Here is a 10,647-nt window from a genome sequence, read left to right as displayed (position 1 = left end):
GGGTCGGGCCACTGAACAGGTTGTGCTTGCCGGCAGTGGCCTCTGGTACGCTCCAGAGAAGAGTACGGCCACGTAGTAGCCACCGAGGCTCGGGTCGGGCGGGTGCAGCGGCAATGTCTCGTCGCCGCTGATGAACTTCTCGTTCTTCCCGTCGCTGTCGCAGGCGATGTCCACCAGCGTGCCCTTGAGCGTCGGCTTCTCGTTGAGCCGGCTCACCGGCATCATCGGGAAGAGCTGCCCGATGCCTGAAGTCGGGCACCAGCGAGAAGACGGACAGGCTCATGCGGTAGCTGTAGATGGCATCGGCGACGACCCTCTTGCAGAGCTTCTTGGCAAGCTTGTACATCTCGATGCCGTGCTTCTTGAAGTCTGCGGCGTGCGAGTAAGCCCGCCGTGGCGCCGCCGCCAACTGGAGCTCTCGGCTGCTTGTAAGAGAGGTCCTGGATCCTGTTCAGCAACTGCTCAGAGGTGTCCTCGTCCTGCGGCTTGGGGACCGCCGAGAGAGCCTCGAGGATGATCATGGAGTGGTGCGACGCCATGGCACGCCCGCTCTCGGTGCACACGACTGGGTGCTCGACGCCGTTGTACTCGCACTTGAGCCGCGCCTCTGCACGACGGCAGAGGCGTACTCCTGTATCCAGGGGCGGATCCAATGGTGGGGCGGGGGGCTTGAGCCCCCTATCCATACCGGACCAGTGGAACCTCTTGCAGAGCCTCCATGAATTTTTAAGCAAAGTTCTATAGTGTAGGGGGATTGACATTTAAGATCGATCCTCCGCTCCCGTACGCCACCGACATGTCGGAGTCCGTCGGAGTCGACTCCGAGCCTGCCGCCGCAGTCCAGCCCGGTTCCATACTTTCCATCCAGGCCATAAAACGTGAGCCCAACGGCACGGCGAGAGGCACATCAGAAACACGACGCTACACGAGTGCACGCATCATCCGTGTCTGTTAGAATTTGATCTGAATTCTAATATGAGTTAGAATTTGATCCGAATTTCTAATACAAGCCTTGATGAAATACGTGTACGTCTAGAGAGTCCACGGTTCGAGTCATGTGTTTAGCGGCGTATGGACTGCATGCAGTCGTATTACATCTTGTTTCTTGAACTGATTTTCCATGTGTGTTTGATCTGTATTTGCATTTTTGCTAACATGGTCCTTGGTGCCCGTTTGGTATTCGTTCTCGAGGACATTTGGGCTAGATTAGGGGCAGTATATTATTATCTGTATATGCATGCACCATGGCGACCAACCAAGATGAGGAGCGCACTGGAGACGTTAGAGCAGATCCAGGAAACGCTAGCCGAGATCAAGGGACGAACCCCCGACGTGAGCATCTCCAGGTTCGTCGACTCCGTTTTGGATGATTCGCTGGGGACCGAATACGCGCCGTCGGAGTGGAAGAGCCGTGACGCCGGTCATGGACGCCGCGCGGAGGAACGGTCTGACGACAGGCGGCCATGCGTTCCCACTCTGAAGATGGACTGGGCGGCATGCGTCCTCCCTCTGCACGGTGAGGACGCGCACTTCGGACACGCCGAAGCCGGCGTCGTCGGTGTCGCGGACGGTGTCGGCGGGTACCGGGACCGAGGTGTGGACGCCGGCGCGTTCGCACGAGCTCTCATGGCGAACGCTCTGGCGACAGCGGAGCGGGTGGCCAAGGCCCGCAGGCTCCTCATCCGCCTCTGCCCGATGAAGGTGCTGGAGCGGGCGTACAAGAAAGCGGCCATGAACAAAACACCAGGGGGGTCCACGGCCGTCATCCTGTCGCTCTACGGCACGGAGCTCAGCTGGGCGTACATCGGCGACAGCGCCTTCGCCGTGTTCCGAGGCGGCAAGATCATCTACCGTTCGGTGCAGCAGCAGCGCCGCTTCAACGAGCCGTACCAGCTGAGCACCAGGGAGCGTGGAGGCAGCCTCAGCGAGGCGGAGGTGGGCGGCATGTCGACGGTGAAGGACGGCGACGTCGTAGTGATGGCGACGGACGGGCTGTTTGACAACATGCACGACTGGCAGCTCGAGCGCGCCGTGCGGATGGGCACCGACCTGGGCTTCCCGCCCAAGAACATGGCGGACATTGTCGCGGGCATCGCTTACGAGATATCGAAGGAAAGTTGGGGATGCTCGCCGTTCGGTATCGGATACTTCAAGAAATACAAGAAGGTATGGCATGGTGGAAAGGAGGACGACATTACGGTCATCGTCGCGTATATTGTCTCCAAGGATTCGTGATTTTTTTTTAGGCTGCGATTGATTTTTTTAGGAACCATTGGACGCTAGCAAAATGTTAGTTTGTTCTAGCCTTATATATGATTAGTAGCAGAACTGTCCTGCGGTGTAACAGAAGACGGGGCAGGTAGCTCCCGAACGTCCGACCTCAGGACGCGTTCGGGCGCTGCTCCCGTTCAAGCGCACCACCACGCCCCGTCCCATCCCCGTGTAAAGGAGAGCGTTCACCACGCCCGTGTCACCTAGGACATCCCGGTCCTGACTGCGTCCGCGCCCAGCCACGTCTCTTTCCCGCCGTGCCTTGTCGCCGAGCTCGAACTATCGCGGCGAGATGGAGGGAAGGGAGGGGAGAGAGAGGAGAGGAGAGGAGAGGGCGAGGCCCGTCGCGCGAGGTAGGAGTCGAAGCTCTACGACAGGCCATTGTCCGCCATCCACCGACGTCAACGCAATATGTGTGTAAGAGGACCGTGACGCATAAGAGGAGGGATAAATTAGACAACCTAAAAATCTACTCTAAACTATGGCCTCTATTTCCATCTAGTCAAAACCTATGCAAGAGAGTAATCTATCTAAATGTGTAACTACGGTTTTACTAGGTGTGTTGCTATCTCTACAGCAAAAGAGTTATGCAACCTAGGTTCCAATCCTATCAACAAGCCTATCAACTAAGCTAGGGAAGTAAAGCACACAACCAAGGTAGCAAAGTAAATGCGGAAGGTAAAGATGAGGTAGAGATGTAAACTCCCGTCGATGACTCCGGTATTTTTACCGAGGTATCGAGAAGCGCTCAAGCTTTCCCCTAGTCCTCGTTGGAGCCCCTCGCAAGGACCAATCTCCCGGTCGGGTAACTCCGTGGATAGCCCTGGGCCTTCTCCATGCGCAAGTGGGGTCTCCGGTGTGTCTTCCGATAAGCCTCTTCCGGACTGCTCCCCGCCGTCTTCACTATCAAGCTTCCGGCCGAACTGCAGCGGGCCTTGTTCCCTTTGGTACACGGTGGCGGCCACACCATAAACACGGTTGGTGTGATCTCGTAAGACTACAAGCCCCTCCAATGTACAACAATGGTGCACGTAAGCACCGAGTGATAAGAGGTGTGCAAACCTCACTAAACACTAGGCCTAAACCTAGAGCAAGCGCATAAGTTGTGGTCTAATTAACCTAAGCACTTCGCAAAGTATCTACGCTAATCACCTAATGAATCACTAAGCACTATGCAATTGAAGATCACTAAAATGGTGTATCAACACCCTTGATATGTTTTCTTAGCTCTTCTCATCTAAAATGGCCGGTTGGGGTCTATTTATATGTCATATGGAGAAAGTAGCCGTTCGGGACGAAACCTAACTTTCTGCCATTGACTGGACGCGCAGGTCATCCTGATCGGACACGTCCGGTCGTCCCAACCATTGAAGCCGACCATTGGTGCTCACTGTTGATCGGACTCTCTGGCGAGTCCGGTCGCTTACCATCTGAAGCGTCCGAACGATGTTTCGTCGCTCTAGAACCCCTCTAGAGTTGACCGGACTCAGCCACGCACGAATCAGGTCACACTATGCCGCTACGTCCGGTCTTCTGTGACCACGGAGCCAAGAGCACCTGCATGGGCACTTGTGCGTCCAGTCCCTCGATGTCCCTACGTCCGGTCAATAGCCAGCAGCAAAATCCCGCTGCTATAGATCCCAGCACCTGCGCGTCCGGTCTCGGCCTTGTGCCAGCGTCTAGTCACTGCTGCTGATGCTTGTTGTTGCTGAGCAACTGATCGGCCACGTCCGGTCCTCATAAGGATCATGTCTGGTCACCTCTGCCGAGCTCGTTTCTTCGCGATCTTGCGTCCGGCTTGGTTTCTATCTTCGTGCTTGGACTTTGCTTAGTTTCTTGGGTCTTCTATTGTGCTTCTAGGGTCTTGCTTGAGGTGTTGATCATCGGATCATCACGTCGCCTTCGTCTAAGTCACGTTTGCAACCTTGTGGACTACAAAACTAACACTCGCAAACATATTAGTACAATTTGGTCTTGTTGATCATCAAACACCAAAATCCAAAGTAAATGGACCAATGGTCCATTTTCCTTACAATCTCTTTCTTTTTGTGATTAATGACAACATATCCAAAGCAAGTAAATAATAGAAATTTTGAAATTTAAAAAACTATCTACTTGCTAGGATGCAAAGTAAGGGGCAAGTTTATATGATGCTAAAGATATCACTTGTATGAACTTTTGGAAACTTATCTTGTACTTGCAAATATCTCCAAATGGTATTATGGACTTAAGCCTCACCCTAACTCCATAATCCACTTTTCTCCCTTTCTCGGACCTTGCTACTTGTAATTTAATATGGTCGAGCTTGCTTTTGGTCCTACAATTTCTCCCCCTTTGGAATCAAACACCGAAAAGGAAGACATTAGTAGCACAAGGGAGGATCAAATTTTGTGATCCTTTGAATGTGGAGTGGAATAGATCACAAAACTTGACTCTCACATTACCTAGACTAAGCTTTTCCTAAAAATATACATACATATGGTGGAAGGCAAAGCATATGCATAATTGGTAAATTATTGCTCAAGGAGTTTAATCAAAATAATGCATGGAGAAAGCATAAAAATAACAAATTAAAATCAACATGACGATATCAGTTTAGAAATACCACATGTAAAAATCAATTTGATTGACACCACTTGCAATAGGTGGTGGATTTTTGAAGCATGATGCTTAACTCCGGGGACTTCATTTTCCTTGCAATAAGACTACTACACATATGATAAGCTTGAAATAGTGTTAGTCTCAAAGCATCCAACTTGTAGGGTAACCTCCCCTAAATTTATGCATACAAGCATGGAATACTTGTAGGAGACATGCACATTGATTTTAGAATCAAATATACCACTTGAAAGATGACATCACATGAATGTGAGAATCATTTTTTAAAGTGATATTCGGAGGAAATTATCTACAATTTGGACTTTGGCACATATTAGGTAAACAATTGTAAAACAAGTTATGTGCCGTGCTCCAAAACAATGTAAACCATGTAGGCTTGCTCCAAGGGTTAAGAGTTAAACCGAGCAAGCCTACCATAAGATATACCTAGTATATGCAAGACAAAAGATTAAACATGCAAATGCAAACCTAGGCATGAAAAGGAACTAGATGCTAATTGAAATTGCAAGAAATTAAATCTAGTTACCTAACATGTGAAAGGGAATTTGGGTCCAAAATATTTACTAACCCACTTGGCAATTATCTTGTCCATAATGATGCACCCCATAAAATGCACCCATACTTTGCCAAGTCTCCAAGTTCACTGAAGTCCATTGGACTTCTCACTTCCCCTTTGGGATCCAAATCTTCTTGGTACTCTTCATGTTTGGAATAATTTCCTTTGGTACCCAAATGCATTTGGTCCCATAGTTGGCTTTCTTGTTCACCTTGATGGCCACAACCTTGTCATTCTTTTTCTTCTTCAAAATATAAGGTGTGGAGGCCATCTTGTCCATCTTGTTGGTGTAGGTGTTGGAGAGCTTGCTTGTTTGCTTTTTATTTTTCTCTTTCTTCTTAGCTCCTCCCCCATTCTTCACCTTGCACTCATAGGACTTGTGGCCTTCCTTGTGGCATACATAGCAAACCACGATTTGTCCTTCATCAAGCTTCTTCACTCCCTTGACGGTGTTATCTTGATGAAGTTGGGCTTACTCCGTCTTGCCTTGCACTTGAGTCAAGTCCTTGGTGAGCCAAGCCACTTCTTGCTTGAGTTGCTCAATCTCCAATGTGACCTCTTGTGTACTTGTTTCTACAACAACCTCAACACAAGCTTGGTTGCACAAGGGTGAGTCTAAACATAGATCATTGCAAGAAGTAGAGGCATCCTTTTTAGGCATGTCAAAAATTGAATTTTTCTTTTTAGGTGTCTCGGTGGGGGTTGTACCGACGACTTCAAGATTTGTAACTTTATTAGTTAGCTCATCACAATGTTTGCACACGGTTTCCATTTTAGCAAGCAAATTTTTATAAGCATCTTGTGAGGAAGCTAACTTTACTTTTAACTTTTCATTTTTCTTTATAAGTTACTCATCATTGATTGCGTAATTATTTGTGTTTGCACTAGCCTCAAGTTGCTCAATTTTAGTTGATAGCTCCATATTAAGATTGGCAAAAGTTTCATATTGTTCAAACAAAGTAGCATAAGCTTGTTGTGAACTATCTAGTTCTTCTTTTATTTTTTCAAGTTTCTTTTGTTGACTAGTGCAAACCTTAGCAAAGTTGAGATTTTCTTGCGCAATTTCATCATAAGAAGGTAGCTCATCATCACTATCACTATCATTGTCACTATCACTAGGGATAGACTTTTTGTTACCTCGTGCCATAAGGCACACACGTGAAGTGCTTGATGATGAGTGCTTGTGCCCGCGCCTCTTGTGGTGGTCTTCTTCTTCACTTGAAGAGTCATCCTATGACCTTATTGATGTGAGAGCTTTGTCTTTGCATGCCTTCTTCTTTGTCTTGGGTGTGGGTTTGTTTCGACAAACTTCCACAAAGTGCTCCAACTTGCCGCATCTATATCATTCTTTCTTTCTTTGCTCATTTCTTTGATTGGTGAAAATAAAATCTTGAATGTGGATGGGCACACCCTTGACATTGAGCCTTTGGATCATCTTCTCCACCTTGTTGATAAGTTTGATTGATTCTTCATTGGGGTCGAAGATGGAGGAGGAAGATTGATCATCATCACTTGATTCTTCATCATCATCATCCTCATCATCTTCTTCTTCTTCTTCACTTGAGGAGCTTGAGCTTGAGCTTGTCTCAACTTGCTTGCCCTTCATCTTCTTGTGCTCACTACAAGTGAGAGCTTTGCCTTTTCTTGATGAAGAGGCTTCTTTGTGACCCATCTTACATGACATCTTAAATGCCACTATCTTGCCAATGACTATGGCCGGGGTCATGGTGCTCAAGTCTTCCATGTTGTGAAGGATGGTGATAATGCTTGCATATTTGTTTTGTGGTAGCACAGAGATGATCTTCCTCACGATGTCCTGTAACTCCCTAAAATTTGTCTCTTTTGATATAGAGCTAAAATGATTTATTTATGAATTTTTGTGCACATGAAATATAGGAAAATAAAAATTTTCATTAATTTAAAATTCATTAGAAGGTTTAGCAACCGGTTGTGCATACATGTTGGTGCATAAAGTTTATCGTGATGAGTGGTGTTGATCCAAAACTCCAAAGTAATTTGGAATGTTTTTGAAAAGGGTTTGAAAATGGCTTTGAAATAAAAGAAAAGAAAGAAATTAAAATTAGAAAATAAAAGTATTTTTTTAAGTTGTAAAGTTTATCTTGGAAAGCCTAACAAAATTGTCTATTTGTATTTGAATAGGGAAGTATATTAGAAACTATACTTGAATTTGATTTGAATTTGGCTTAGAATTGAAAACTAGAAATGGAAAGGATTTGATTTTGAAAAAAAATTGCTTTTCTTCCTTTTCCGCCTAGCCCTAGAACCGGCCCGCTCCTTTCTTCTTCCCGGCCTGGCCGCTGGCGGCCCAGTCCCTTCCTCCTTTCCTTCTCTCCTTCCCGGCCACGGCCCGCATTTGGCCTGCTCGATTTTTCCCGCTCCGAGCCTTCCTTCGCACGACAGCACACCGTGCAGCCCAGATCAGCGCCCCGGCCCGCTCGGCAGCCCACTACCACGGCCGCTTTGGCCCTTCACCACAACGCCCGCGACGGCACGCGCCTCACTCTCCCCTTCTCCCTCACTATGACCGGGTCCCATCCATCAGCTGGCACGTCCCTTCCTTCCTTTCATTCCCCGCGCGCTCACCTTTCCTTTCTCGCTCCCGCCGATGGCGCACCACCTATGGCAAGCCGCCGGTCCTCTGCGGTCACTTGGGAAGCATACGAAATCACCGAGCGCCCCGCTTCCCTTCCATCTATGTAGCACCTGCCGCCTACAAAACCCAAACTGAGTGCCTCCCTTCTCTCTTTTTCTCCGTTCACCGCTCCAGTCGCCACCGCCGCCATAATTCACCGTACCAGCACCCCAAGCCTCGACGCCGGCACTACCCGGAGCTTCACCATGACCCGACGTAGCCATAGGTACCTCCATCTTGTCAATTTGGTGACCCAATGCTCGGATTCATCCTCACCCATGCTGTGTTTCTCTCTCCAGCTACCGCCGCCGTTGACCCAAGCCGTCGGAGCCTTTTCGGACGCCGCAACCACCTCGATCCGACTCGCGGTGAGCTCTCGAACCTCCTTGTCCCCTTCTTGTCTCGGTTAGCACTCTCGAACGCCATATCCACAAGCACCCGATGCCACCGGCAATGGCGCCATCATGGGATCCACACTCTGGCGTGTTCCTCGCCCACGATTTGCGTCCCAGTGTATTCGTGAGAGCCTATAGTCCACGTACGTGTAGTTGAATCGGTTTAGGATGGCCGGAATCGCTCTCCCAACATCCGCCACCGTGCTACCTCACTGACGGCCATGGTGGGCTCACCGAAAGTGCCGCGCTGTCATCGGAGGATCTCCCGATCATGCTGCGCCGTCGGATTCACGTGGATGGCCGTGATTAGCCCGTACTGCTTTGGTACATAATCGGTCCACCATGGACCCATGGACCCGGCCCACGGTGCCATGTCAGTGCGTCCACGCACGCGTGGTGCACCGCGCCAGTCATATGCCACCATGTGTCGGCCTAATCAGCAGCCTGGGTCAACCGTAGTCAAGCCATACGCATTTTGCAGAATAGCCCCTCGGTTTCTAGTAAATTAACCCACAGTCCAGATCAATTCAAAATAAAGACAATTTAGTCCTGTTTTTATTCGTTTAGGACCCTGTAGTTTCTAGAAATAGTGCACGCAGTCCAAAATCCATGTAATTTCAGATTTTAATTAGTTTAAATTCAAAAATGAGTTTGAGTTATTTATAGAATTGTCATTGCACCTTATTTCGTGTGTAACTTTTGCATTTGAAGTCCGATTTGACCCGTTTGAATTGCGTTAGGATCGTATTTACGTTTTCTATGTATTTATACAACTGTTAGGCATGTTTTCAATACTTAAAATTCATGGGTAGATTTAATCTATTATTTAACTAAAGAAAAACTTGTTTAAATCATAACTTATTCATTTCAACTCTGAAATAGTCCGTTCAAGTTGCGTTGGTTTCCTAACGATGTGACCTATGCATTAGTATTAATGTCAAAATCTTTAGAATTTCATGGTTTAAATCTTAACTTAAATAATAATTATGTCACTAAATTTATAAATAAAATGTAATAAATTCCACTTTGATTTTTAAAAACCAAATATAAGTTTGACTTAATTCAACTTAAGTATTTTCTCTGAAATATCTTATACATGTTTTATATAATTATTAAAATAAATGAAGTTTGTGGTTTTGTTTTTAAAGTAAATCTTTCGGTAGTTGTATCTTTTCAACCGTAGCTTCGATTAGTGTGGCTCTTGCGACTGTGTGTTCGTAGTGATGCGTAGAATCGTATTTCAAACTCTTTTACTTATTTTTCTATGATTGGTGTACTATTCTGATATAGATACAATTGTATGCTATGCATGTATGTGTATGGATGTTTGTGTGGTGTTCTACAATTATGTCCAGTCGGTGAGATATACGTGGTGATCTAGAAGAAGAAGAAAGACGTTGAAGATTAAAGCTTACCGAAGGATTGGTGTTTAAGGCAAGTATAGCATGGGACCATCCTTGTTACCTATTCACCTTTAATCACTTAATTCAAATTGCATGTGTCTACCTTGTTGCCAATAAGGATATCCTAGATATTTGATATCTTGTACCTTGATACCTTTGGGATTTTGCATTGGGTAGTTTTTACTAGTGCTTAACCAAAACCATGATCTTGTAATTTGACTAATGGTATATGTAATAAACATTAAAACATGACTTTTTAGCAACATAGAAATAGGGGGCTAGAGTGTTTAGCTATTTTCTAAATAATTTAGATTCCTCTCCCTAAGGACTTATCTGTAAGTGATCATCCGAGACTTATAGTACAATTGTGAGAGCTATATGGCTCTGGCTTTAGCTCAGTATGAGGACCTTTTCTAGCTTGTTAGTGGTTACCTTTATGGCATAAGAGGGGAGCACTAGTTGGTATGTTTCCTTACCTGCTAGGGTGTGTGTACCGTGCCACGTGCCCACGCGTGCCACTCCTAGAGGGGGCCACATATGGCTAGATGGCTGAAACCTTAGCGGCCCTAACTTGTTAGACGAATCTTTGAAAGGCTTCATAGTGAACCCTGTTGACCTTCCTTGGTAGTGGGTCAAGAGGTTGATCACCTCAGGCGAAAGGGTAAATCATAACTCACAGTGAAAGTGTACAACCTCTGTAGAGTGTAAAACTGTTATAACAACCATGCTCACGGACATGAGCAGCCTTGG

At 46.8% G+C, this 10,647-nt stretch overlaps 1 protein-coding gene across 1 annotated transcript; it reads left to right on the top strand.

Annotated features, from left to right (window-relative positions):
- Positions 1-1,233: 1,233 nt before the first annotated feature.
- LOC136463894 (putative protein phosphatase 2C 24) lies at positions 1,234-2,235 on the top strand. The gene has a single exon (XM_066462865.1). It carries the CDS (start codon positions 1,234-1,236, stop codon positions 2,233-2,235), a length of 1,002 nt encoding a protein of 333 aa, XP_066318962.1.
- Positions 2,236-10,647: the final 8,412 nt, after the last annotated feature.

Source organism: Miscanthus floridulus, chromosome 7, assembly GCF_019320115.1.
Source record: "Miscanthus floridulus cultivar M001 chromosome 7, ASM1932011v1, whole genome shotgun sequence".
NCBI lineage: Eukaryota > Viridiplantae > Streptophyta > Magnoliopsida > Poales > Poaceae > Miscanthus > Miscanthus floridulus.
This window is presented reverse-complemented; position numbering and strand designations above follow the sequence as displayed.